The following is a 27,233-nucleotide window of genomic DNA, read 5'->3' on the forward strand; positions in this document are numbered from 1 at the left end:
CACCCCGATTAAGCTCCGACCCTCCTCCGCCATCAATTGGCCGGCTCAACTTCGGACATCCTGAGCTCTCCCAAAAAGTTGGCCTTGCCAGCCCCGAGCTCATCGCGATCAGGACCAGGCGCGTCAACAAAGCCGACTTTTTGCATCCCCAACTTCAGGTAATGCATCGCATGCCACTGTCGCCCTCCTGACGCTTGCTGCAATGGTGCCGGTGGCCGATCGCATTTATTTCCCCTCCCTGGAAGAATGCCTGACTGGGGAGCGGGTGCTTCTGTGAGTTACTGCACTCCGCGGCCTCTGCCTAGACCCATGACATGCGACTGACTTCAAGGTAGATCATGGAAGCTCATCGCAACTGCATTATCCGATGCCTCTGGCCAACGAACCACGAGCTCGGCCGTCATCGAATTTCTTAGCGACGACTATGTTCACGGTCTTTTGAACGATCCTACCACCACCTTCGCCCCCCCAAACGAAGACAGCAGGAAAAGCTTCGAGACGAAAACTGCCCCCATTAACGTGCCCTCGGGCCCCGACGGTCGATTTGATGTCGAGACGATCAAGAAGGACGCTGAGTGGCTGAGCAAGAACGCCAAGATCAACCTCGTTGCCGCGCTGCGAACAGTCGTGGTCGAATACCAGTCTCGCCCTGCCCGTCACTTAACAGGCCCTTTGTCCTCTCAAGATGCTACGAATCTGCAGGAGGCGGCTGGTCTCAACAATGGCCAAGGCTCGGCCTTTTTATCGGACCTGGGAGCTTCAGCCGCCCTTGACGCTGAGGAGATCTGGAGCGAGTTTGAGAAGCCAGAGACCAGACAGCGACGTCTCTTTGACATTTACCTTACCGAACGACGCTATTTCATGATGGCTGCCGACTATGCCAACTCCATCAAACTCTACGAACGGTTGCCAACCTTCGCCCATGTCGACCTCGACCTGGCCAAGACGTACGGATTGAAGCTGGCCGCCCGAGACGATGCGGAGCCTCTGCTCCCAGCGTACCTCCAGGTCCTGACCGACTCCATGAGCCACATCGAGTCCGGACTCAAATCAGTGACGGATGAGAAATGGGTGACTGAGGATGTGGAGCTGGACTGGCTGAGAACTCTTCTCACGGAAGCTCTTCATGCATTGTCGGTCGTGTTCCAGATCGTGGATAGCTTTGGTGATGACTTTGCCCCATCCAGTTCTGTCAGCCAATGGTTCACTCTCATGGAGATGTACAACTTCTTCGATGCTGTCCAACCGGTTTGTGCGATTGTGTCGTTTTAGATTCAATTACGCTAACATCCACCCAGATCCACGAAAATATCGCCCCCTTGGTCTTGCCCCTTAAGACTCTGTCAGCAGCGATATCCTTAATATTGTTGAAACCGGCCCGGTCTTTGACCTACCTCTCAGAGAGAGAAGAGGACGCGACACAAGCCGATGCCTCGTACGATACCTACTTGCTATCATCCGAGGTTCTCGAGAAGGTCCACCAGAGCATTCTCAAGGCGGCAGAGTATGACTGCGAAAGCGCAACTCCGGTAATCTTTGCTTGGACTTTGCTACTTCATCGCATGAATGTTTCCTACCAAGCCAGGTCAGAGAAGCGGGATAATTTGCTACAACAGAATGCCCGAGAAACCTTCGAGACTGGAGGCGTGTCACGATCAGCCGCGAGACGCAACTCTGCTGGTAGCATATTTTCTATCGAGTCCTCGAAGTTTGACGGGTTTCTCGAGAACTATACCGCATCAAAGGATCTTGTTGTAGTGGAACAACTTGCTTCAGCAGTCACCGCCCACGGTCGAGTTTTCGACGTCATTTCTAATATGGCAACAGGACTGGGACCCTCAGACGAGGGAAGCATGACACCTTTGCTAAGCTCGCGCATCCGGAACGTCTTTCTTGAGCTCCTGAAGGTCTCCTACCCACTCGTGGGCTACCAATCTGAGCCCGTAAGCTCCTTGTCATCAGTTTTGTCAGCTGGACGGAGCTACTGGGATCTGTCCTCCCACGAAAACCTCACAGAAAAGCAGGATGTTATCGCATCCATGGTGCACGATGACCATGCTTTAGAATTCTTCTTCCAGCAAGCACTCGACCGATACCCCTACGAATTTCTCCCCTTCGTTAGCCTTTGTAGGACCCTGGCTAGCGCAACAAGTCTGCACGACAGTGACCGGTCTGAAATGATCCTCAACTTTCTCCGGTCAACGCCATCATTGACGTTCACGCTTCCCGATTACTTCCAGGAATACGAGCTCGTTCAAGAAGACGAGAACACAAATACCTTTTGTCTTCTCCAAGATGTCCCTCTCATCTCCCTCTCGCCATCCTGGAGAGGACGACGCATTGAGGACGACGCATACCGGATACCTGCAGGAACATACGGACGCTTTGTCACGGACACAGGCCGCGTTGTCTTGATGGAATACCCCCACTCAACCATCTCACTCCTTGGTCGACGACTCGAGATCAACCTGATGAAGGAAGGCTATCAGTCCGAACTTGGAATGCTTCAGCCGGATGAAACTGCCGAGGTCATCTCTCTATTTGCAACACTCATTCGGATGGACTACCTGAAGGCCAAGAGGGAAGGGTCAAGTACCTCACTTGTGCACGCCAACAGCGACATCCTGCTCGAAGCCAAAAAGCACATCGATGTGGGTGGCGGTAGGGATCTTGTTACCGTGGTTTGCGAAACCATGGATTACTACATGCAAGTTGAACTCGCTGCGAGCGAGGAGGATGTTGTAGCGGTCCTCAACTCCTGCATCCAATTCTTGGACGCAATCCTGCCGATCTGTCCTAGCCGAGTATGGTCCTACTTGGCCCGGTGCGAGTTGTTGAATTCTGAATCAAGAGCAGGCAAGCTCACCAAGATCACCGGGAGCCTTGACCTGGTCTCGGGACGATACGAGTTTTTGAGTTCTTGTCTTCGCCTATTCTCCAACCTCATTGACACGGCAATGACATCTGCGGTGCAACGCAGAGCTGGTGACCAAGCAATCGGCCGAAAGAAGTCAGATCCTAATCCTTGGCTGGGAACCGCCGACAAGGTCTTGTCGAGTGTTAGTTTCTCCATTGCTCAGGCCGGTGTGGACATATTCGAGAACACGTCAACTTGGAGATTCACATCTGATGCATATCGTTCGTCGCTCCTTCGAGACGTTGTTCCGGTTCTCCACAAGGTGATACTGTATAGCTACAGTATGGGTGACTCTCCCAGTTCGGAGAACCTGACCTCTTGCCTCCGACCTGCTGCAGCATATGTCATTGATTGCTTTATCTCGCCCGCAACTGGGTCCTTGAGGTTCCAGCCACTCCTGACCTCCTTCATTACGGCGTTCACATCGACAGACAGTACATTATACCCCAGGCGTCTCGAGACAATCCAGAGTCAGCTGAGTTCAGTCCTCGAATTTTCGACGACGCTCTTGCGGGTTGCCAACTACTTGGATAAATCCTCGAGTATGATTGAGACATACTTGTTCAAGAGCTCTACCTTGCTTGCGCGACTATGCGCGGTCTCTGACCACTTCCGCAAGCCCACTACGTGGCTGTTGGAGTCGCTTGTGGTCAATGCCGGAAAGGCTACTGGCGAACCTCCCTCATTGCTCGGATACTTGGGACCTCACGTCTCCAAGTCCTTTTTGCAACTCCTCTCGACTTTGGGGAAGCCATTTGAGTTGGCAGAAGATGTTAAAACGACCTGGAGATTCTTCTCGGCGATATTGAGGAATCGGCAGCAGTGGATGTCCAACTGTCTTCTCACAGGACAAACCCCACGAGAAGCAATGAACAAGGACAAGAAAAATGCCGAACTCTCTGCGAACTCGGTCTTCGCAAAGGCTCTGGTCAAACTCGGGAAACTGAAAGACATTGACTCAGGCGAAGCCCTGATGGTCCTTGACTTTGTGGCATCTGCCCAAAACTTCTGGCCCTGGACCGTTTTTACTCTTCAAAAGGACACTGTGTATTTGGATGGCTTGCGAGCCTACATTCGCGACCTCAAGTCATCGCACATCACTCTCAAGACCGATGCAGTTCGTGCGAGCGTTGAGGCAAGATTGGCTGCCTACATTGCGGAAACGTTTGCGATGCAGCTGTATCATTCGCGACACCTGGGCAATTCGAGCAACTTAGCAAAAAGTCTTGTTAGCGATCTTGACTATTTTCTGCGCGATGGCGTCGAAGTTGCAGGGTACAATAAGTCCCTACACAACAACTTTACCAAGAACTTTTCCAACAAGTACTCGGGATGCCCTGTGAATGACTTTAAGCGAACCCTTCTTGAGCCCCGAGAGTTGGGTAAGAGCTACTATTACGACTTGGAGCGTGCCGACGAGATGCTCAGATTCGACCCCGGGTGGATTGGGCGAAAGGACAATGGATTCAAAATGGAGATGGAACTTGCAAACACGAACCTATCCTTGGTCGATGCTCAGATCGTAAGTTACTAACTGCGCGGCTTCCATTACAAAACTAACTGGCGTCGTAGGCGCTCTTCCACGCATGGGAATTCCTCCTCGTTGAGCTTAGCACTTGTCTCCCAGATGACGATACCGTTGCAAAGCAAATGCTGCAGGTCTCACAACAATGCTTGAATGCCAACCAAGGAATCCCTGGACCGGAGAGCATTTTCCTGAAGCTCGTTGACGCCAGAGCTAACCTCGCGCTGGTGTTGGTTCAACGATCCGTCAAGACTTCGGCTCCAGTCAAGGACATCAACCGACTCCTGTCAACCTTGATCGGCACCATGAATGGCGTCGAAGAGCCATTTGGCCAAGAATCCATTGCTTATTATCGCACCTTGCTGAAGTCGCTCTTCGTCACTCTCCGCGCATACCATGTCCACGGCAACAGAGCGACACCTGACTCTCAGGATGGCATGGAGGGAACATCTGTTACAGTGGTCCAGACCGTGTTGAACATCCTTGACCGCGTGGTCGGGAGAGGATTCCGTACACTGGTCAGCCTGATCCATGACAATGAAGCTACCGTGTCCCCAGAGGATCTCGCACTTTTGACGGCTATCTTGCAAGCGTGCTTGAGCGTCCCCGGCCTTGATCAGTCACAGACCCAGGTCCTCAATATCATGGCCGAGCACCAGGTGATGAATGCCGCGACGTCGCTCTACTCATGGTCGGATCGACTCGCTGACCAAGGAGACCCTATCTATGGCGAGCTCAGCATTCTTTTCCTGCTTGAGCTCTCGACGCTTCCACTGGTGGCTGAACAGATGGCGTGCGATGGTATTCTGAGCAACATCCTCTCGGCCAACCTGACCAAGTTCATGCTCAAGTCCAATATTTCGCCCTACTCCGATGCTCCCGTGGCACAGCGTTGCTATGGAATCTGGGCCAAAGGACTGCTCCCCCTGATGCTGAACCTGTTGACCGCCCTGGGGGCTACTGTTGCACCTGAGATTTCCTATGTGCTCAACCAGTTCCCTCACCTGCTGGAGTCGAGCGTGGATCGTTTCGAGGCGCCAGGGGCCAGCCGGACCCAGTCGCGATCGTCGCCTCATTACCTGACGCTCTTAGCGATATCAGAAGTGCACTCGCTGGCCTTGCTGACACGAGTGGTCGAAGCTCTCCGGCTCAACAACAACCGAGACATCCCAGCGGTAGAATGGGATGCCGCCAGCCTGTTGGAGAACGTCGACTTTTGGCTCTCGACCAAGAAGTTGCTGAAGGAGCGGCTCATGCCCTTGGGCCAACGTGAGGTAGACTGGCGGGGGATGAAAGCCAGCATTGCCGGATGCGACAATCTTTTGGAAGAGAAGGCAGTGGCTCAGTTGGATGCTGTTCGGGACGTGCTGAGCGAGGACTCTGAAGTTTGAGGAATGGTGCTAGATGGATGGGAATGGTAGCAATGGGTGGAGATGTAAATTAACTTGGAACCATAAGGTCAAGGGCGTTGGACACCGGGCCGCGATGTGAATTGTGGGGAGACAACTGTGCGATACAGAAAAGCAAAGAAAGAAAGAGCAAAGGAAGCACCATGTGTCTCATCATCATAATAGGATAGTTTTCATGAATGCCGTTTCCACAAGCGTTTCATGGTTCAAGAACTGAAAATTGGAGGGAGAGTTTCCGCCATGTCATTCATAATTCATATTTCTGGGAGTTGAGTAGAAACGGATAACACATTCAAGGACTACAGAGCCAATCCAGATGGCCTCTTTTCTATGCCCCATCGTAATTGTACAATGACAAGTTGGTGCTACAAGGCCGGTACGCATCGGCTCATCACTTGTTGTCCCCCTCTATTGTCGACAAGTGCCCGTCCAAGACATCACCATCACCAAGGTCTGTCCTTTTCCGATTCGTATTCATACACAGCCACACACTCGGAACGCATTTACATCCCCGGGCCGAGACAGAGACGGGTTTGATTTATCCGGGAGGTTTCCACTATCGGTCACACCGCAGGGTATCGAAACGGATGGACGGGCGGCCGTCATATGTCGTGACTTCGCTCGCGTCTGAGCTTATTGCTGGTTCTGCATCTGGGCAGAGAGCTGGGCGTTGTGCTCCTGGAAGCGTTCGCTGACGCGCTGCTGGGTGGCCATCCACTTGGTCACGCAGCGGTTGATGCAGCCACCCTCGCGGGAAGAGATGGCCTTGGAGGTGAAGTCATCGACGCAGGACATGAAGCAGTGCTCAACGAGTCCGCCGAAGGCCTAAACGGGGCGAGTGTGTTAGCCGAGTCAAATCCTCAAATAGAGCCCGGTGAATCGAGTGCGGCGGTCCGAGAAGATGAGATGATGTGTGCAGGGGATCGACGTACGCCCATGAACTCCTTGACTTGGCGCTTCTGCATGCGCTGCTCTAACATGCGCTGCTCGTTGGCGGTTAACCTGGAGGATTGAGAATTAGTTTTCAGGCACCCAGCTGGGCGGTAGTGGATGGGGTTGGAGCTAACATATCCATTGCGGCGGTTGGTTGGGGTAGAATTCGTTGATGAGGTTGGAGAGTATCGTGGTCGTTCGGATGTCGATGGACGCTTTTGGGGGTTGAAATTTTGGTATGCGATGCGGCTGATAAGGTGGCGGTTGGGGCGAGCTGGCTTATCAGCGGGATCGCATTATCGTTTTACCCCAGACTCCGGGAGACGGCACACTGTGGCTGTTGGAGTTGGTTGGTGGCTTGGGCGGCCACGAAGCGCTGGGAGAAGCCACTGAAACCACTGAAAGCTGCTGGAGTCCACTATAACCTATTCTGGCACTGGCATCTTCAAAACATGGCCCAATGTTTTGGGAGTGAAATGAGAAGTTGTAAAATTGCAATGAGTGCTTGCATGCGCATATGTCATTTGTCGCGGATTTGGACGCGGATCTCGGCATTGAGGCCACGCAGTTTCGCTCTACGCCCCCTCTCTCCTCATTTGGTGACCTCCGGCCGGAAGTCGCCCGGGATGAACGGAGCTGTACGACTCGCCCCGGGTTTACAGTTATCTAAATGAACCCTAACAAAACAATACGAGGGTATCTCATCCAAGCAAAAACTATGAACCCCACGAGGTAATGGACCCATGGGACAAGGAACCGCCCCCCCCCCCCCACGTCCACACATTCTCCCCCAGGAACCCCCAAAACGTCAAGGTTTCCCACTCCTCAGCGATGACCTCATCTCGCCTCCCACACCTTTCATCTCCGTCTTCGTCAGCAACGTCGCGTCGAGGATGCCCTGGTCAAAGCCGCCACCCCAGACGCTAGATCTGGATGACACTCCCGTGTTCGCCACCTCGTTTCTGCTGCCGTGTTTCATCGTCGCGAGACTGCAGATTCCTTGCTTTTCAGCTGGCGGCTCGCGAGGCCATGCTGGTAGAGAAATCAGGTTTGGTGTCCACGCCGCTCTGTTTGCGCCTCGTATTTGTCTGGTTCCAGCAAGCTGAGACATGGATATCCAAAATAATTGCCCTTATGGGAAGCAGTTACAGGAAATCATGTCTACGCAATGTTGAGCCTTAGCCGAATATGGCTCGACGAAGCAGGACGATGGATCCTTTGGGTAGCATTTTCAGCATGAAACATAAACACTACTACTCCAAAGTGGATCGAGCCAAATGGGACTGATGGGAGGATGGTTGTGACTGCACTCAATGACTCTGCGCAACTGTCACGTCCTGCTACTCGGCTACGTCTTCGAAAGAAGATTGTCGATTCTTCGAAAGTGGGAAATTAACAAGATTGTGACGTCGTACAGACCCGAGCGGTCTTGCGTTTCTGTAATTTTTGGTGTGTTCTCACCATTTGGACAGTAATACATCCTTTTTTTTCTCTGCCTTGCCACAAGGTAAGAAGGAAGTCTATCGTCACTGAGACATAGTGGCGGAGGGGTTAACGCACGTCACTGCTATAAATACTTCTGCACGAAGGCATCAACCTTGGAAAGGCTTTTCTCAGAGGCGCAAGTTGTGGCACAAATAAAATTCTAGGCATCCGAGTGATAAACATTTCTTCGTTCCACGTATTAAATTGACCGGTGGTGGATGCAGGATGGCTCAGCTTCAACCAGAACTCTGAGCTGCATTCGCAAAGTATCGTAAACGAGGCCGGATCAGGTACGTACCTTGAATATGCCGACAATGTGCAGGGCGACAAACAGGCAAACCCAACTCTCGGGATTCTCGAAGACGTCGCAGCGTCGAGGGGGAGGGGGAATGATCGTCAGGGTAGTCTGCTGATCGTTCATCTCTGGCTGGAGACTGGCTGAGAGTCGTTCTGGTGGTGGTGGGCGGCGGGTGAAGGGCGACGAGAACTGGGTCCGCGGAGGTGTAGATGAGTGTGTACTGCGAACATGGCAATGAGGGGGAGGGACGCGGATACCCTTGAGAGGGCTAGGGGTATTGAATACGAGCGGGTACGCATGTACCGCGTGGAGAGCAAGGGTTCTGACGTGTTGATGCACATTTCCAGGTTCCCTGTCTTTGAGCTGTCCCGAAACGCGAGCGGATCCAATTTTGGAAACAGGGAAGAACGGAGGAATACAATGGAATGCAAAAGGTTTTGATCCAGTTTAATGTATTGCGTCAGGTCGTCGGCTTAACACAGCTAGGGCATTTTGACGCTGTATTGAAGACTCCATCTCAAAGGTAGAGTAGAATTACAATAATGTTGATGTTTAAGCGGAAAAATTAAATAGAGTATCTACCAAGTAAAATATATCTGAAATATAATTTCTATTAAATTTCGAGCATGATTACATTACGTTTACCGTAACTCTAACCCCAGCCCTTAAAATAGCAGCATGCGATCTGCTCATATAGATTTAGCAGCTTGTGTTGCGGTACATTGCTTGGATCAATACCTCTTGCATCTCACTTTATGTACATCACTGGCATGTAGACCACGGATGCAAGAGCTGCTATGTTGGCAGCCGGACGAGAACTACGCGACAGCCTAGGGAGGGGTTTATATCAGCGCCAACGTGTTTTGGCGCTTTGTCGTCGGGACCTCACTGTCCTTGTCAGCTTGCGTAGAGAGCATACATCCAGGTCTTGGAAAATTACCCGGGCAGCATCAACGAAAGAAACGGTCGATCAGGTCCGTAGTGGTAGTAGCGGCAGGTTGTTATTGTTGTTGTTGTCGTCATGGTGTGTGATTGATTGGGATGGCCTTGTTGGCCAGTCTGGAGACAGACGGGCATGGGATGAAATGACGCCTGGACGATGGAATTACACGTTGCCCCCCAGCGTAACTGCGTCCCTGTACGTGACCACGACGTAGTTACGGCGTAGTAGGCAGGTACTAAAATTACAATGCCGTACAGCAAGCTGGGGCTAGGGTCAGGATCAGGATCAGGATCAGGATCCATACCATGCCTGTCCGCGCCCCATGTGCGCTCTCTCTATTTCTCTTGGTCTTGACTTGAAGTGCTCGTACCTCCAGCGGGTAGCAGCAGCAGCCTGTTGTGCGGAGGCGGGCTGTGGCCACCCGAACCCGAGCAATTCGGACCCGTCACCACCGTCTGAAGGCAGCGAGGACGGGACGAACAGATACATGGCCGTAAGGCACCTGAGTTTCCGGGTACCTGATCCCCCTCAAGGTTCCATCGAGCACACCAGTCCATCACGACAAGGCAGGCCTACCTTGGCAGCTCCCCGCCCATGGCAGAATAAACGTTTTCCCTTCCAGCAGCGGGGGTCGACACCGGGCGCCATAGGGCAGAAGGTTCCACGGGCGGGTTTAGCAGGTGGCTGCAGTTGGTTTAGCCCTGGACTTGTGGTCTTTACGAAGTCATGGGGCTCAGCAGTGGATGAGATGGAGGTGAAAAGTGACGGGATGATCCTCCACTGGACTGGATTGGACTGGAGGTGAGGACTGGACTGGACCGGACTTAATTGGAAGCATGCAGCCAGGTACCTAAGTTAGGTACCCCACTGGAAGCACCCCCACTGGAAAGACTCGACGGGGCTCCGCTGGAAAATGGAACCCTCCGCCCGCTGGGGGACTACTGGAAGCTATGGACCGTACAGCAGGGTACTCGTCCCACAGGTAGGTAGGTCCCGTCCATACCTACCTACCAGGAACCTAGCTGGAGGGGGAAAAAAGTCTGGCGCCCGCCCGCCTGCTCGTTCCCGCGATGGGCTGGACAACGAAGACTGCCTGGGGAAAATGCCAGCAGGAAATTTGGGATAGACTTACTCCGTAGTAGGTACCGACCAACTCTCCCTTCTGCCACCCCCATCCACTGTAACCCCCGGGAGACAGAACAGAGATTGGACAGGGCTCGATTCTCCATATCTTTCACCGTCGACATCCTGGTCGCCTCTTTTCAGTCGTCTCCATTCCCATCTGCCAAGTGCGTACTGCGTACAGCTCCGTCGCGATACTCTATTTTCCATCTTCATCTTACGCGGTACCCAGTTGTTCCGTCTCTATCTCTCTCTCCAACCCCCCCCCCCAATCTACCTACCTAGGCACCGATGCTTCCCTGCCTCCTTCTGTCATATCTCACCTCCACGTGATTTCAACACTTCCCCCATCCAATCCATCCAATCCATCCCTCCACGGGCGCTTATATTCTCACACACCCTTTTCCACACTTTGAGACCATCAGCCTCGCGCCGTCGATAACCCCATCCCCACACCGGCTCCAACCAGGCAGCTCTGCTACGCACTATTCCCTCTTATCTCTGCAGGCCATTCCTGAGCCTGCCTGCCCTGGTCTTTGCTGCATCCCGCCGACAGAGGTGGTATTAGAGCCAGCGTTTCCCAGAACACCCCCGGACCTGCTAGGCTGCCACACCCCCTGAGGTAAGGTACATGCCTCCGGTACTAGACGTACTAGACGTACTAGACGCCGTCTGCTAGGGTACCTCTTCTCTTCCTGCGCCGTCCACAACCACACACGCCCACTCTCAGCACTGCCCGGCGCCTCTCCCTCTGGTATTCTCCCTCATTCAACTCACTCTGCTCACTCAACTCACTCAACTCTTCCCATTCTCTCTCCCTCTTCTCTGTCTGACCCTTCATCCGCGAATCAACCATCTTCTCAACACGCTCGCTTCTCCACCGCTTTCGCTACAACACACTCACAACTCTTCTAGCCCACCCTCTCCCTCCCCGCCGCAAGGTACCGTGCACCACCTCGACCTTGATACCAACCAAACCCAGCCCAACGCCAGCGCCCCCTCTTCCATTTCCAGCTACTCGCCTGACATCGCGCAACGCTACGGCCTACATCATTCATTCGCCCCGGCCACCTCACTACTTGACGAATACGTACTCCCACGACAAGCCCCGGGCGTGCACAGCTCTCGCCTCTCGCCTCCCGCCTCTCGTCTCCCGCCCTCTCCGACGTCTCTTACTCTACATGTTATGCACTTCCTCTTCATCGCGATTCCCTCATCGTCGACCTGGCCCATAAAAACGCGCCCGACTCGGTCCCCCCCTCCAAGCCGATCCCTCGAAGCTCGAAGCTCGACCCTCGCCCCTCGCAGGCCCGCCCGTGCTCCAACAAAACAGACTTAACGCCTTGACGCCCTACCACCTTGACGCCCTTGACACTGCCAATCATCGACCTTGCTCCTCCATCTACGCGCGCAGACGGCCTTCAACTCCTCGCTCCCACCTCTCGGGTTCCCAACTCCTAGCCTCGTCTCCTTCAACCCCCCATCGACTCGAACGTTCGTCCACCGCCGTAACACTGATTACCCATTGCCGTCGCCCGCCGCCGTACCCTCGACATCGAGGCCGAGTCGAGCCATCGTGAGTCAAACACCTGGGCCGGCCCAGCTGTTACGTCGCCACCGTCGATATCGCCGTCATACCTGTCGCCTTCCCCGTTCCGTCCTCCTACGCGACGTCGCCCGCCATGACGTCCGCCGCCCACAACTCCAAACCGCCACCCCATCCCGCCCTTCAGATCAACAACGCCGCATCGCCCCAGAATAAACGCGATCTCAAGTCATGGTGGAAAGGCTTCAAGCTGCCGTCCAAGCACCAAGAAACCCATGGTACGCCTCCCTCCTCATCGATGAGCTGCAACGCGACTTGCCCGACCCCAACCCTGGTACTTCTCATTTGAGCCGCCTCAATTTCCTTGGTTCTTGCGATCGCATATGTTTGGGCATGAAGATGACATTCGCCTATTTCAACATTGTCGCATTGCGTTCAGCGACGTGATATCCTCCGCTACTAGTTCCTAGGCGCATGCCGTAACTGTGTTTCGCAATGTCTGTACGATTTCTAACGTTCACCGTGCTAGAAACCCGACCGCATGGCATCTTTGGCGTTCCGCTCCGACAAAGTATAACGTACGCAAACGTAGCCATTTCGCTCATCGACGAGAGGGGGCAGAGCTACATCTATGGCTATGTTCCCATAGTCGTTGCCAAGTGCGGCGTCTTTCTCAAAGAGAGGGGTATGTGCATCTGTTGTTGGTGTATTCAGGCGCCTGCTAACTCTATCGCTAGCTACCGGTGTCGAAGGAATCTTCCGTCTAAGCGGCTCAGAAAAGAGAATCAAGGAACTCAAAACGGTCTTCGACTCCCCCGACAGATATGGCAAGGGCCTTGTGTGGGAAGGCTACACGGTTCACGATGCCGCCAATGTCCTCCGCAGATACCTCAATGATCTCCCCGAGCCGGTCGTCCCCCTAGACCTCTACGAAAAGTTCCGCGAACCCCTACGCGGCGCGACGAAGCAGGCCGTTGGGGATGCTGAAGGCCCTCAATTTGTGGAACACTTCAACGAGATATCAGCCATCGAAGAGTACCAGAGGCTCATCACTGAGCTTCCCCCGCTTAATCGGCAACTGCTGCTGTACATCCTCGATCTCCTCGCAGTTTTTGCCGCCAAAGCTGATGAGAACCGCATGAACTCGCAGAACCTCGCAGCTATTTTCCAACCGGGCATGCTATCTCACCCCGCCCACGCCATGGCCCCCGAGGAGTATCGCCTGAATCAATGCGTCATCATATTCTTAATTGAGAACCAAGATCACTTCCTCATCGGTATGCAGGGAACTGCAGCAGACGAGAAGACAAAGAAAGAGGTCGAGTCTGGACACACCAGCAATCCCATGATCCCCATAATTCCCACCACACCGAATCCGAACCGAAACCCTAGCATCGGCCGTTCTGCATCAAACGCAAGCGCTGGCGCGAACAGTGTGCGAAGAGACGGCAAGGTTCGAAGGAACCGATCTGTGTCCTCGAGGAATTCTAAGAATGAAGGCACTTCGACCCCAAACAGCCCCGCTCTGACTGCAACGCCAACAACGGGTGGCCTTGCAAGGAGTAACACCGTGCCGTCCAAGAAATCCCCAGCACTTGTTGGTGGCCGTTTCCAGAGACATGATGGCTCTAGCCCTCACTCGCCGGCGCATCTCGAACCTCTGACACAGTTGAACTCTGGGGAGACGCTTGACCACCCTAACCAGTCGAGCTTCTCACATGAAGGTCCCGGTAGCCATTTAACCCCCTCGAGAGTGCCAGCCATTGGTCGGAGCCAGGAGAGGTTGCTCGACGTTCCTGATCCCGCCACTCCGTCCAAAACACCCAACCTGCCTAACATCTTTCAGAGGTCCCCCACAGACACAACTGATAAAAGGCAGCCAAACAAACTCAAGAAAAAAAGGATACCTGGAAGCTTAAACCCGAGTGCGCAGAGCTCCAATGCCTCGTTACAACATTCTCAGCCGAACGCGAGTTCGCCGGGGTTCGAGATTCAGAACCCCCTAGACCAAGCCCATTACAAAGACTCTGACTCTCATCTTCTACAACCGCAGTCAATGCCCCCACCGATTCAAGAAGAAAGGCAGCAGGAGCAACTACAAGACCATCAACCCACACCCCCAGCTTCCGTGGCCCAGCAGAAGAGCGATGTGTCTTCTGAGCACACGCCTAGGGCCTCCCAGGCGTCGTCGAACCCCAATCTTCATCCAGAAAACACACTAAAAGCCAAGAAATCGCCACCGACGTCTTTGCATTCATCGTTCAACGAAGGGTCAGATCTGGATCAAGTTCTCGAAGACCAACCTATCACAACCCTGGAACAAGCGGAGAAGGACAAGAAGAAACGCTGGCGATTGTCGAGGAGTAGGAATGCCGACAATGCTAGCGGTTCGACTGTTTCTGGAGTGACCTCTCCTCGTCTGGGCCTGGGATCGAACGATAATGCTGATATCAGCAGCCTCTCGATTTCAAGTTCCAGCCATAGGCCTCGAAAGAGCGAAAGCTCAGACCCAACTGTGCTCGGATCTGACGCACACGCCATATATGACTCAGGAAGGGATAAAGATGAGCCCAAGGGACCAATTGGATGGATCAGAAACAAGTATCGTGAAGCCAAGGAGAGCGCGGAGCAGAGGAGGAACAAGTCTCCACCTGCAGACCGTCCCTCTACCCTCAGCTCCAGCTTCCTACCACGCGGAAAGAGCTTGGATATTAAGCGGGAGACAGGAAGGGAGTCCGAAAAGCAAACGGCGCCTCTTCCAGCCAAAGCTCCTCCAGTACCGGCTCCCGCCGCTGTTCCAATTCCAACCGCGGTGCCAGCTCCTGCATCAGTCTCGGCTGTAGCGCTAGATCAATCTCAACCTCCACCTCAGCGACAGCAGCAGAAACAACCGCCAGCCCCAACACCCGCACCTGAGCCCGTGCCTGCTGCTGCATCCCCGCCGCTACAGCAGCAAGAGCAACGACAGCATCAAGAAGAGCACAAGCAGGACCAACCTGTTGCGCCTTCATCAGAGCCATCGGATAAGTCAGAGCAGCACCCGCATCCTCCGCAACAACAACCACATCAGGTCCAAGAGCAGCCGGTGCCACTAAAACAGGAGCAGTAAAGAAGGAGACTTTCTCCAAGGATCGTTTAAAGTATATGGGCAAGGCGAAATGGAATCATGGGAGCGAAGTTTATGGGGTTCAAAGGGACATGAGGTGAAAGAGGGAGGGCTTTACGTCGGGCAATGGGCGTCGGCGAACCCCAGGCCTCCACCGCTAACCTTATATTCAATTATGTTGTGTAATGTAGCCGTGGCAAGCCCCTTTTATATTCATTTGAGCGGGTGGGGGGATGTTTAAATTCAGGGAGTATGGGTCACGAAAAGAAGGATGTGGGCCATGGATTATTATGAGCGTCTGCCCCTGATGGGCTTGGTGACCTCTGAGTTTCAAGTCTCTGCGATGTAGATTACACATGATATGACACAAGTCTCCATCAGACATTTGAGTCTTCTTCAATCCTCCTTGTTCGTCACAGCATCATCGTACACACCTGTCTCCCAAACGACCATCTTGCCTGACCGTCGCCAGTCATCGTTAAATAAGCCGTTAAATCCACCCCAGACACGGCGCAGACTCTTGATGCCGACGGCCTGACCCTCGGCGGTGTTGAGGAAGTCATCTAGCCAGGGCTCAATGCCCTCAAAACCGACAATGTATCGTGGTATAGGAATGGGTTCTGCAGGAGCAAACAGCTCGTGGCTGAGGAACGCGACGGGGTTATCGTAGAACCGGTCGGCCTCGTCGCGATAGTTGTCACGCTCGGGGGTGTTGGGCTGGGTGTGCAAGGGGGGCTCGCAGGTGAGGGCGTAGGCGCGCAGGCCAGGGTAGACGAGATGAGAACGCCAGGGAGTGGTGTGGCAGGGCATGAGAAAGAGGGCAAAGAGATCGTCGTCATCAGGGGAAGCCGTGGAGAAGTGGGAGGTATGGGCAAGGTTGACCGAGGCGGGGTGGATGCGCTCGTACTGGTGGCGGAGGTAGCTGAGGACGGAAAGCGGCGCGGGCTGGTGCAAGAATGTGAGGTAACCTGCAAGGAGGAGGTTGACACCGAGGGCGGCGAGGAGGTAGGGAGTATTGCGGAAGGTCGGGCGAGGACGGGGGTTTCTCGTCGTGGGAGTGGGTTGCGAGGAGAAGAAGGAGGCGGCAACGGGCGCCGCGAGGACATTAAGGGCTGGGAGGAGCGTGTAGATGAAGCGGACCTCTTTGTGGGAGACAAGGGAGAGGGCGAAGATAGTGGTCAAGACGGTATATGCGAGAGTCTTGCGAACGTTGGCCTGAATGTCCGAGGAGCCGGACGGCCGGTAGAGGGCCATGACGGCAAAGGGCAGGTTGGTGGTGCAGATGAGAGGCAGGCCCTGGAGGAGGTAGTAATGCCACGGATTTCGGCCATAGAATACGGCCAGTGACTTGGAGAGGTTGAAGTTGAGCCAGTTGTAGGGGGGGAAGGTCCAGAAACCAAAGTACAAGCGGTCCGAGGCCATGGAGAGGGCCAGGATGAGCGAGCCGCACAGGATAGCCTCACGGACCAGGACAAGGACGGTCGAGAAGGTGAGAGGCGAAGGGCCTTGAAGGGAGATGCGGGTGAAGGCAACGAAAACAACGGTGACCCAGATGAAGACGTTGGTCGGGCGAAGGACAACGGCGAGGGCAGCGAGACACAGCGATGCTCGTAGGGACCAGAGGCTGAGTAGGACGGGCCGTGGCTTGGGGTTCTCCTTTGTGGTTTCGGCGGCGCCGAGGAGCTCCCAGGGCCAGAAGTAGAGAGCCATGACGTTGAGAGTCATCTCGAGCGAGTTGGAAAAAGTTCGTGTAGAGCAGTACCATTGCCAAGGATTGAATAGGGTGAGGAACAGCTACGACGGTGAACCACTTAGCCATTGCATTCTCTAGAGAAGGTGGGGATGTTTGACGACTTACCGCAAAAAAGGATACATTGCTGTTGGGTCCGTAGATGGAAACGGCAAGTTGCCATGTGAACCAGTCACTAAGAGCGGCGATGACGGTCTGCACGGTGAGAGGAGCGGCTATGATGATGGAGGCACGGAGGATGCTGCCTGTTGGGAGGAGGGAGGAGAGAGCGTCGGCGACGAGATAGGCGCCGGAGAAGAGGGCTGGGTGAAGAGAAGATCTGAGTTGATATTTCCATTCCTATTTAGGGAGTTAGTGAAGTGAGGTTGTGAGGTTAATATACGATACATATATAGTTGTTGAGATGGATGGGATTCACGAATAAGCAATAATAGGGAATAGGGGATCCAAGGGCAGCTGGCAAAGAAGAAAGCAGCAGTCAGAAAGTCTTACCCAAGTCAACCATGCGCCACTCTGGGGACCGAAGGCCAAGTTCCAGGCGGGCTCTAATGCTTGAAAGTACTCATCAGGCTGAAAAAAGGTGGTGATCCACCAGGCGTTGATGAGGCGGATGATGAAGATGCTGCGCAGAAAGGACGGCCGGTTGATGCGATTGCGAGTCTCGTTGACGACAGCATCAAGAGCAGACGGATCTGGGGCTGAGACTGCAATTGGGGGTTGAGACTGAGTTGGCGATGCACGCTTTGGTGTTGACGCCATATTGAACTCCTATCCCTAAGCTCATGTGAAGCTCGGTGGTTGAATGGCATCGGTAGCGAGCTCACTGAGTGAAGTGGTCTCTTTCCGTGTTGGGCGGACAAGGTGTACACGCACTGCTGATTGGCTACGGGCCAAGCCACAGGACAGTGCGGCGAGGCGTACGGGTGTGGGTGTGGCAACTGGGAGGAACCACCCAGAGCCTCAGCCACAGCGCCACCGCCTGAAGTTGTCATCACGTGGCATCATCTGGGTAAAACTTCACTTGGCCACCATGTAAGACGAGAATGACGGTGATGACAGCGATTTGAGATGATGGCGCCGGCGGTGTGCTGAGATGCTCTCGGCCTAAAGGCAAACCGCGGCAGGATGGCAAGATCCATTGGATTGGACGTTGCCGGAGCCGCCCAGCCAGGACGTTTGGGTTGTCGCCGGCGGCGCAGGCTGCTTCGATGACCTCGACTGCGCTCCCGGTTCGTACGTAATGGCGGTGGGCACCTCAGCGGCCGCATCGTACGTAAGAGTGTGGTGCAGGCCGTGCAGGGCCAGACGCCTGGAGTCATGCGGCTGGCTGGAGAAGCGCCGGCGCGTCCAGACTTCAGACAACCTAGAGAGCCTAGAGAGCGAATTGTTCCTTAAGAGCACTGTACCTGCTTCTCTGGCGCAGTTGCCACGCCCGGTGCGCCCGTCAATTCTGGCCTGGAGCCGGTGTCGGCCGGGGTGGGCAACGTCGGCACACAGATGGAGCGGAGCCAACATCCCACGCTGGCCGGGTCGGGATCTGGATCTCCACAGGGGCCGGCGGGCGTTTGGAGATGGTGTCTTAGATAATAATGCTCTGTACATTGGATGATTGGGGGGATAATCAGGTTTTTGTCTTCCCCTTCTCTGTCTACTGGAGGGAGGGATGGATCTTGACGGGACGGAGCATCATTGGCCGCCGGCCACGTTGTCTTTGGTGCGCCTTGCCATCCAGAACTCTGGCAGGCCGTGAGTGGGTGGGTGATGGTCCCGGCCTGGAAGGATATCCACGGTCCAACGCAAGTCAAGCCCGTCACGAGCATAGAGCCCAGTGGACCATGTCCGTCATTGCTGCATTCCTCTGGCACTTGTTCCCCTTTTTTTTTCTCCGACTAAGTAGGTGCGCCGTTCCCCGTTGTAGAAACCGGGTGCGTCCATTTGTCCATTTGTCTCAGGGCCGCTCACAGTCGAGACAAGTAATTGAGGCGCTGTAATTGGCCGTCCTCCCTCCGAACCCTCGTTGTGGAATCTGTGGCCCGCTCCCCCTCCCTTCAACCCCAGATCGTTTCTTGTTCGAGGTGCCTGCCAGCAGCCCCAAATCTACGCCGTAAACCGAATGAGGTAGTCGAGCTGGGAACGGGACCCCGAAAAACCACATGTCAGACACGGCCAGTTCGAGGAGGCTCAAGCTGTCGAGCTGGGGCCATGACGCAAATGGCCGTCTCGGTGCCAACCCCAGAAAACAATCATCCCAGAGCCATCCACGGATGCATCCACGGATGGATTGCCTCTCCGCACGCGGCTGGCCACGGCAGAAATTCTGAATCGTTCCAACCTGGCAGGGGTGTGGTGTGTGTGTGACTGTGTGCGCGCGCTGTGCGTGTGTCTGATCCATCCGCCGATGCTCAGGTGGTCCGGCCATGGATGGATCATTGGATTTGCCCACGCCCGTTCGCTTCCAACTGCACTTAGGGGAAGAGAAGAAACAACGCCTGTCACTTAGAGGTAAAGCGCATTCACGACGACTCAATCGCCAACATGGTCTTTGCAGTAATAATTACCTAACGCCATCTGCTGCACGCCGCTACCATGTGCGAAGTGCGAAGTGCGAAGTGCCACTCCCGCCCGCCTCTTTCGCTCTCTCCGTCCACCCCGTTGACCCCGTTCTCACCACTCCGTTCGCGTCGTCCTCCGTGATTCCTCCGATTCCGTATCGCCACGGTCCATTTCGCCCGTCCTTAAAGAGCGACGACTTTTCCTGTTCCCGATCGCTTTTTTTTCTCTTTTCTCTCTCTGTCTCTCTCTTCTCCAATCAAGCCAAGCCCTTGTAGATACCCTCTTATCTCCTCCCAGCCTTATCTTCGTCATCCAGTCCCCTGTTAGGTGTCCTTGGGTTGCCCTTCCTCTTGCTGGCACTTGCACTTTTTGTCCTGACCGCCGCCCCTCACTTGCTTCCCCACCATACCCAGAACCGCATATCCTCAACTTCAACCACCACCAAACATCACAATGGCTCCCCACGCAGACGCCACCAAGGCGTCCTCCAACGGTTCCGAGTCGCGCTTCCACGCCTCGTCCACCGACGGTGCCATTGCCATTGAGAACGAGTACGCCGCCCACAACTACCATCCCCTTCCCGTCGTCTTCTCCAAGGCTCAGGGCGTCCACGTCTGGGACCCCGAAGGTCGCAAGTATCTCGACTTCCTCTCTGCCTACAGCGCCGTCAACCAGGGCCATTGCCACCCGGAACTGGTCAAGGCCCTCACAGAGCAGGCCAGCCGCCTAACCCTGAGCTCTCGCGCCTTCCACAACGATGTCTTCCCCAAGTGGGCTGAGAAGGTCCGCAGCGTCTTTGGCTATGACATGGTTCTGCCCATGTGCACCGGCGCCGAGGCTGTCGAGACCGCGATCAAGGTCGCTCGCAAGTGGGCGTACAAGGTCAAGGGCGTTCCTCAGGACAAGGCATGGATCTTTGGTGTTCAGGACAACTTCCACGGCCGAACGGTATGTAATCCCCCAATTGCTCCTCCGGGGCCAATTGAATGCTAGAAAGACGTCAATTGCTAATTGGTAATCCGCGCACCAGATGGCTGCCATTACTCTCTCAGTCGACCCCGAGTCGAGGGCCAACTATGGTCCTTACGTTCCCAACATTGGAGCCTTCAACCCCACTACGGGCAAGCCCATCCGATATAACAACATTGCCGATCTGGAGGAGCTTCTTGAGACCCATGGCAAAGAGACAGCCGCTTTTATCTGCGAACCCATCCAGGGAGAGGCCGGTGTCGTGGTCCCCGATGAGGGTTACCTTTCTCAGGTCCAAGCTCTCTGCAAGAAGCACAACGTCCTCTTCATCTGCGACGAGATCCAAACCGGTATTGGCCGAACAGGCCGCATGCTCTGCTCGGAGTGGGCTGGAATTAAGCCTGATATCATCACCCTTGGCAAGGCCATCTCGGGCGGTCTCTACCCCGTGAGTTGCATCCTCAGCAGCAAGGAGATCATGCTGGTCGTCGAACCCGGCACCCACGGCTCCACCTACGGCGGCAACCCTCTCGGATGCGCCGTGTCCATCCGTGCACTTGAGATCATGGAGGAGGAGGACTTGACTGCCAAGGCCGACCGCCTGGGCAACATCTTCCGGGACAGCCTTGTCGCGCTCAACTCACCCATCCTCAAGACCATCCGAGGAAAGGGTCTGCTCAACGCCGTTGTGATTGATGAGGAGGCTGCTTCTGGACGCACTGCGTGGGATCTCTGCCTGCTGCTCAAGAGCAAGGGCCTCTTGGTACGTGTTTCATGCTAACATCCGAGGTCATTAACATGCTAACGTTGCACTCATCACAGGCCAAGCCGACCCATGGCGACATCATCCGCTTCGCGCCACCCCTAGTCATCAGCGAGGAGGAACTGCGAAAGGGACTCAACATCATCACCGAGGCCATCAAGGAGCTCCCCACAGTCGAGAAGGCCAAGGGCCATTGAAGAGGTCATTAATAGAACCAAACCAGATGAATCTGAGCGCGAGCTCCAAAGGCACTTGGAGATTTGGTGTCTTGCCACAAAAGAAACCGGCCATGGCGCCGTAGCACGGCGCTGGGAACCGGGAATGAGATATGATAGATACCGGCGAAGCTCTGAAAGGCGTTTTTGTCTAGGATCCGATGGCTGCCATTAGGCGTGTACAACTTGGAACAAACTTAGATACCATGCCGGAAAGCGAATGCAAAAAGAATATGTTTTCCCATTCTCATCGCCTCAAATGAATGTGCAAAACGAGGGTTCTCAAAAGCTGTGAGACAGACTGATTTCCGTTGCAGGGACGAAGTGGAGCGGGGGAGGAGGTGAGACTGGGATTCCGAGGGGGGAATGTGAAAAGATGGTGAGCTGAGCCAATGCCGGTTCGGTGTAACTCTACCTCATGTACCAACAGCCCACGAGCCTATGAGAACCTCACTCGAGTAGTATATGGCCGATGCACGAAACCAAGCAACGATAACGGAATCGAGACAGGGCCGCCAACTGGCAGAATGTGCAACACCAAAATCGAGACAACGGTACCTCCCCCGCTTACTTGAGAGTCTCAATGTCCTGTTCCCGACATCCGATTCGTAAGGAAGTGCAGGGCATTGTGAAATGTATTCTGACCACAGTCATCGCTTTCATTCCTTACCAGCAGCCTAAATACCGGGTCCTTCTTCGCCCAGTCACCATCTTCCTCCTCATCCACTGCTGCCTCTTACCTTGTTCTACTTCTTTTTCTTCTTCTTCCTCTTTCTACTCAGTCCTTCAGTTGTCGACCTCCTCGCCGCACACATATTTAAGCAAGGGATTTGCACGCTTGGCATATCCATAATGCCTTGACTCTCCCATGTCACTTTCGGCTCCCGCCACCTCATCATTCATCTTGCCTTGCGCGCATTGCAAGCGCGATAGGTTTAGCTGGAAGACATCAAACCAAGCCCATGTTCGTTGCGCCTAGCTTGCCGAGATCCAAACACTGGACTGCGAGTCCTGTCCAGACCACAACTCGTGTGAACAATCAGACCGAAGTAAATCCCATGAGCTACCAAAACATGCCGCCGAAGACAACATCGGCGAGAACAGTCAATACGCTAATGTCTCGAAGCAATTGGTCCTAACATTGCTGTTAAGATGATTTTATATCAGTCCGTATGCCAGCATGAAGTGAGACTATGCTCTGGAGGTCTTTGGCCTCCACTTCTCGACAAGCATCGTGGGAACCTAGCACATTGTGCGGAGATGATGTGTTCATGATCTGGTCGGTCTAGGCGCAATCATACTATGATGCAGGCCGGAAGGAAAGATTCGTGGACAAACAACGACTTGACAGCCATGTTCTGAATATACTGAAAGAATCTATTAGACTATGTTTACTCACCGTAGGCTTGGGGGTTTTGAAGGCTGATCCTTCAAATATGAGCAAACCCCGAGACTTTTAAAGCCGGCAAAGCTTAAACTAATGGGACAGGTCATATTGATGTTCAGGCTACCCAGTGCAGCTGGTTTGTTGCTTTGCGGAATCCCGTATCCCTAAGTGAGATCTCTTTGCCCAATACAATATTATCGACAAGCCTCTCTGGTCTCCTAGATAGCGTAGGGTCAAGCGGAATTCCAAGGTGGCCTAGAATCCTCACCATCAAGGGCAAGGTGCATTACTCGGCACATGTGATTGAGGGGAGGTAGGTGAGCTCGACCATACAGAAGAGAGAGTCATGACTATGGGGTGCACCTCTCCTGTTCATGAACGGCATTGCCGTGGGCATGGGAGGGAGGATTGTGCCGCAGGGTGACAGGCTGCGCGAGGTAGTGGGGGGAGCGAAATAGGGCGAGATTGAGCGTCTTTCATGGTGACAAAGCTGCCGATCGCTCGGCTGCATATGAGGCCGCAGATGGTGAGCAAGGTCACAGCGGTTTGGAAATGGATTTACTAGGGTTGTGATTCAGGTCATGTCTTCCCCTCACGACATGTCAGCCATGTGTGCGTGGTGAGGATGTGGCCTGAGAAGAAGTATACGCATGGTGACAACTTGATGTAAGGACGACCATTCCCAAACACGCCGCATTACCCGGGGGTTGGATGAGTTGTTCATCTTGTGGCGGCTGCCAAGGGCCTCAGATGCCGCAGGGTCGCATTGAAGAGGGTGTGTAAGTGTGTTCTAGGCGGCCACTGATACTACCCAGAAGGAGTGGTCGACCGCCCCAAATTGACAGGCGCATCAGGAATACTGGCAATTCGTATAGAGCATTTTTATTAGAGAGGGAGATGTGTGCATATTCGACAACACAATGCGCGGGCTTGGCCATTTAGGTGGTGTCAATCAATGGTTCCTGTTGCAGCACACCAACGAGTACCACCAGGTGGGTGGGTGTGTGTGTGTGCTTTGCCTTGCACAAAATACCACAGCAACAGAGAGAATGAGGCGACGATTGGTGAGTACGTAGCTCGGTAGGCAAGCAAGGAATAGTTTTCTGTACGCCTCTGCACTTTAATATGATACGGCAATGATGGTGAGTGTGTTGGTGTGGGTGGTGTTAGTGATGATTCGCGGGGGCGGCCCCAAAGGCGGGATGGTTTGAGGAGCGCATCTCCGCGCGGGATGGGACTTGGAAGGGATAACAAAGGTCACAAGTCCCATGAGGGATCGTATGTTCAGCATCCTTTCGCCATAGGACCGATTCGGGCTTTGGGGGGAGAGGCATTTCTTGTCGGGTCGTCGTCGTTTTGAAACGGGCTCAGCTGGCGAGTGACGCCATCCCAGGAGCGGCAAGCCATGGGCGAATGCACCTCCAGTGAGTCAAAAGCGAGACATGCAGGGAGTGTGGTCGCCAGTCCAGGGATTCGAAGGCTACGACGAGTGATGCGAGGGTGAGAGAGAAAAAAGGAGACAAGACGAGGGGACAAGAGACACGGCGCACACGTGTACGAGGCCAATCGGGGTCTCGGTCAGGAACAGTGGTCACAGGTCATGCGGTGGTGGTGAATGAGCCAATGGGCGAGGGCCAATGACTCGATGAAGGGCATTTGGCGGCTGTTGGTTCCTTGGGAGGGTAGGCTATTTCATGTACGTCAAGATTATGGCTTTGTGTCATTATCCCCGATTGCTCCGTGACGGGGCTTGGTCATCGTGGGTCGTGGGTCTTGGATCGTGAAGTCGTGAGTCGTGGTTTGTCGCTTGATGAGGGTCACGATTTGCGATTTGCGATAATGGCGATACAAACCCGAGACATTGCGGGGTTGCGTGGCTGGACTGTGCTCTGATAGAGACAGTCCAGTATAGTTTACTGATAGCAAATCATTACGGGGAGGGACAAGATAGCCGATCTATGATGTGATGCTCCAGGTGCGCCATCCGATTCGGAATGGAATGCAGACCAACCCAGGCCAGCTCAGACCAGACCAAGACCAGACCAGACCAGGCCCAAAATCTCCGAGGAACGCTGCGGTGCGTGCGGCGCAAGAAGATAAGAGGGCACATGGCACAAGCTGGCATAGCTTATCAGCCTGTCCCTATCGACCTACCTACTCTGTACATGCATGGCAAGGTATAAGACGTCGTCTCCCGAGGACGGGTTGCATCGATCTAAGGGCGCGAACGCACTGGAGCAGGTCGGTAGGATTGGCCGAGTCCCGGGGCAATCAATCAGGCCAACCCACGTATCCGTCGCTGCCTCACCTGGGCTTGCTCGAGGATGCGCCTCTCTGTGTGTTTTGGGTGCCTACGTCGCAATTAAGGCACGTAACCATTTGCGGGGAAAGAAAAGAAGAGGGAGGGGGGGCGAGTTTCACGGCAGAGCCATAGCCAGAGCCAGAGCCAGAGCCAGAGCCGTAGCGGGATGACGCTGGTTGAGAGAATGATGACGGGACCCTTGTTCCAGCCTCTCTCGTCGTGGCAACTTTGTGCACTGCGGCACTGCGTCCTAGGCATCACATCAGATGCGGAGACTTTACATAAACATCAGTGGCGCCATCTGTGGAATAGACAGACGTGCTTTTGAGTCTGGTTGCCTTGCCATTTGTTTCCCCATCGCCATCGGTTTAGCCTGGCGTACTCGGTACTATCTGCCTAGTTGGCTTGACCAGGGTCTAGGCGCCTACTCGTCCGCTCGACTGTGACTCCTGTGAGTAAGTGAGTGAGTAAGTGAATGCCTCGTGAGTCTCACACATGGGCTTTCTGCCTCGCTCGCTGCTCTCCTCCCCTTTCACCACCCCTGCCCTTGCCGTTCGGCCCCCCTGTCTCGATGCCTATCATGGCTGGATCCCCCGTCCGTCTGTTCATACCATAGTTTACACCCGCAGAGTCCTACCCTGGTGGCTCTTGTCCTGCATCTGAGTGGCCCTTTTGGGGAACCCGCTTGGTCCGTTTAGGCGGCGTGGCCTGGAGCGGCGATCGGCTGTGGGCCGCGACCTGTGGTGGAGCGAGGAAACAAAGGCGCGGCGACGGGGCATCCGGGTTGATAACGCGTTGGTTGCTTTTGCGGCTTGCGATTGATGACCCTGATGTTGTTGTTGTTGACGCCTTTTGGGTTAACCTAGGTAAGGTAAGTAGGCAGATACAGATACAGATACGGCTGATGTAGATCACCCATCCGCCTGCGGTTGCTCCGGTGCGCATCCGCATCCTAGGCCCCATCCGTGGCCATTCTGGCGTGCTTCGTAGCGAGCGAGCTCCAGTCTGCTGACGCCATAATTGTCGGTCATCTAGCCTTTCATTCCCTCAGAGGGCACAACAATTCCACCATAGCAACGCTTGATGGTTCATGCAACCGAGAAGCCATTCGTTCAGGGACAGGGAGGCTCGCTCGGGCGCAGAAGCAGACGCAGACGCAGACGCACATCCCCTTCTCTTGCTATTTTTTGCTCTTAGCCGCGGCAAGAATGGCGACACAAGACGGCTCAGGACTATAAGTGAACCACCCACAGAACCACAGCACGATAAGCAACTGGCCCCATCGGCCATCGACGAACCCCATCATCCCCGGCCCGGTTCTGGGGGCTGGGGGGGGGGGGACTAGTCGGCCGGCCAAGGTCTTATCAGAAGGGCGATGCTTGGCCCGTGTCAGGCAGAGCGCAAACGAAACACTTCCCGCCGTCGTCTTGAGAGTGGCGGCGGGGGGACGGATTATAGCGAGAGAGAAGTGTGCAGTCTAGGGTGGGCTAGAACCAGCCAGCAACAATTTCTTTTGGCTCTGCCTTGCGAATAATTACATCGCGTTGTGTGGCCTAGCTCAAGGTAAGCCCAGGTTGACTCTCTCTCCTCTACCTCTCTCTGTCTCTCTCTCTCTCTCTAAGAGGCATGGGATGGGCTCACTGGTATGGCACAGACTGCGTACTACGCCATTGGACCCTTCCACTTCCAGGTTGAAGGGTGTGGTGGGGCCGGGGGAACTACTGACTAGCGCGGCTGCATTCGCTAGGCCTTGTCTCGACGGGACAAATGGCCGCCAGCCTGATCAGAATGATGGCAGACTTGCTATGCGGCCTCTGCTGCTGTGACTGTGACGGAGAGTGAGTGACTCTTCGGGATGTGGTGATGACTGCTGGCCGGGTGCGCTTTGATCATTGGGCTGTTTTGTAGGCTTGTCGCTAGGACGCAGGCAGCCGAAATAGCGTCCCCCCCCCCCGGATCGATGCCCTGGAAGCCCTGATGCCCTCGAGGCCCCCAAGCACGCGTAGTAGA

General features: G+C 54.6%; 7 protein-coding genes across 7 annotated transcripts; 4 read left to right on the forward strand and 3 right to left on the reverse strand.

Moving 5' to 3' along the window:
• The first annotated feature begins 121 nt into the window (after nt 1-121).
• On the forward strand, nt 122-6,085 carry BGZ61DRAFT_422192 (nucleoporin subcomplex protein binding to Pom34-domain-containing protein). The gene is made up of 4 exons (XM_046243527.1): nt 122-273; nt 336-1,248; nt 1,299-4,439; nt 4,490-6,085. The coding sequence occupies exons 1-4, from the start codon at nt 203-205 to the stop codon at nt 5,831-5,833; spliced, it is 5,469 nt and encodes a 1,822-aa protein (XP_046103208.1). The 5' UTR covers nt 122-202; the 3' UTR covers nt 5,834-6,085.
• Nucleotides 6,086-7,267, reverse strand: BGZ61DRAFT_453747 (Tim10/DDP family zinc finger-containing protein). The gene is made up of 3 exons (XM_046246115.1): nt 6,919-7,267; nt 6,784-6,853; nt 6,086-6,676 (listed from the first exon to the last, which is right to left on the reverse strand). The coding sequence occupies exons 1-3, from the start codon at nt 6,924-6,926 to the stop codon at nt 6,485-6,487; spliced, it is 270 nt and encodes an 89-aa protein (XP_046103209.1). The 5' UTR covers nt 6,927-7,267; the 3' UTR covers nt 6,086-6,484.
• Nucleotides 7,268-12,314: 5,047 nt separating this feature from the next.
• Nucleotides 12,315-15,287, forward strand: BGZ61DRAFT_354804 (uncharacterized protein; the record flags this gene model as incomplete). Its single annotated transcript, XM_046240656.1, has 3 exons — nt 12,315-12,456; nt 12,708-12,863; nt 12,916-15,287. The coding sequence occupies 3 exons, from the start codon at nt 12,315-12,317 to the stop codon at nt 15,285-15,287; spliced, it is 2,670 nt and encodes an 889-aa protein (XP_046103210.1).
• A 393-nt stretch (nt 15,288-15,680) lies between these two features.
• Nucleotides 15,681-17,793, reverse strand: BGZ61DRAFT_354782 (family 22 glycosyltransferase; the record flags this gene model as incomplete). The annotated part of the gene is made up of 3 exons (XM_046240653.1): nt 15,681-17,078; nt 17,143-17,373; nt 17,527-17,793. The coding sequence occupies 3 exons, from the start codon at nt 17,791-17,793 to the stop codon at nt 15,681-15,683; spliced, it is 1,896 nt and encodes a 631-aa protein (XP_046103211.1).
• A 172-nt stretch (nt 17,794-17,965) lies between these two features.
• BGZ61DRAFT_46842 (uncharacterized protein) lies at nt 17,966-18,710 on the reverse strand. The gene has a single exon (XM_046247874.1). The coding sequence runs from the start codon at nt 18,634-18,636 to the stop codon at nt 18,139-18,141; it is 498 nt and encodes a 165-aa protein (XP_046103212.1). The 5' UTR covers nt 18,637-18,710; the 3' UTR covers nt 17,966-18,138.
• A 38-nt stretch (nt 18,711-18,748) lies between these two features.
• BGZ61DRAFT_453751 (uncharacterized protein) lies at nt 18,749-19,095 on the forward strand. Its single transcript, XM_046246116.1, has one exon. It carries the CDS (start codon nt 18,870-18,872, stop codon nt 19,023-19,025), a length of 156 nt encoding a protein of 51 aa, XP_046103213.1. The 5' UTR covers nt 18,749-18,869; the 3' UTR covers nt 19,026-19,095.
• Nucleotides 19,096-19,597: 502 nt separating this feature from the next.
• Nucleotides 19,598-21,778, forward strand: BGZ61DRAFT_453753 (pyridoxal phosphate-dependent transferase). The gene is made up of 3 exons (XM_046246117.1): nt 19,598-20,535; nt 20,618-21,319; nt 21,379-21,778. Exons 1-3 carry the CDS (start codon nt 20,041-20,043, stop codon nt 21,514-21,516), a joined length of 1,335 nt encoding a protein of 444 aa, XP_046103214.1. The 5' UTR covers nt 19,598-20,040; the 3' UTR covers nt 21,517-21,778.
• Nucleotides 21,779-27,233: the final 5,455 nt, after the last annotated feature.

The sequence above is a fragment of the Ilyonectria robusta genome, assembly GCF_021365365.1.
Source record: "Ilyonectria robusta strain PMI_751 chromosome Unknown BGZ61scaffold_12, whole genome shotgun sequence".
NCBI lineage: Eukaryota > Fungi > Ascomycota > Sordariomycetes > Hypocreales > Nectriaceae > Ilyonectria > Ilyonectria robusta.

Coding starts and splice junctions, on each gene's coding strand:
- BGZ61DRAFT_453751 (XM_046246116.1), top strand. CDS start 18,870: ATGTCCGTCATTGCTGCATTCCTCTGGCACTTGTTCCCCTTTTTTTTT.
- BGZ61DRAFT_422192 (XM_046243527.1), top strand. CDS start 203: ATGGTGCCGGTGGCCGATCGCATTTATTTCCCCTCCCTGGAAGAATGC. Junction 274..335: donor ACTGGGGAGCGGGTGCTTCT/GTGAGTTACTGC, acceptor ACTTCAAGGTAG/ATCATGGAAGCTCATCGCAA. Junction 1,249..1,298: donor TCTTCGATGCTGTCCAACCG/GTTTGTGCGATT, acceptor ACATCCACCCAG/ATCCACGAAAATATCGCCCC.
- BGZ61DRAFT_453753 (XM_046246117.1), top strand. CDS start 20,041: ATGGCTCCCCACGCAGACGCCACCAAGGCGTCCTCCAACGGTTCCGAG. Junction 20,536..20,617: donor ACAACTTCCACGGCCGAACG/GTATGTAATCCC, acceptor TCCGCGCACCAG/ATGGCTGCCATTACTCTCTC. Junction 21,320..21,378: donor TCAAGAGCAAGGGCCTCTTG/GTACGTGTTTCA, acceptor CACTCATCACAG/GCCAAGCCGACCCATGGCGA.
- BGZ61DRAFT_46842 (XM_046247874.1), bottom strand. CDS start 18,636: ATGTACAGAGCATTATTATCTAAGACACCATCTCCAAACGCCCGCCGG.
- BGZ61DRAFT_453747 (XM_046246115.1), bottom strand. Junction 6,677..6,783: donor AAGTCAAGGAGTTCATGGGC/GTACGTCGATCC, acceptor CGCCCCGTTTAG/GCCTTCGGCGGACTCGTTGA.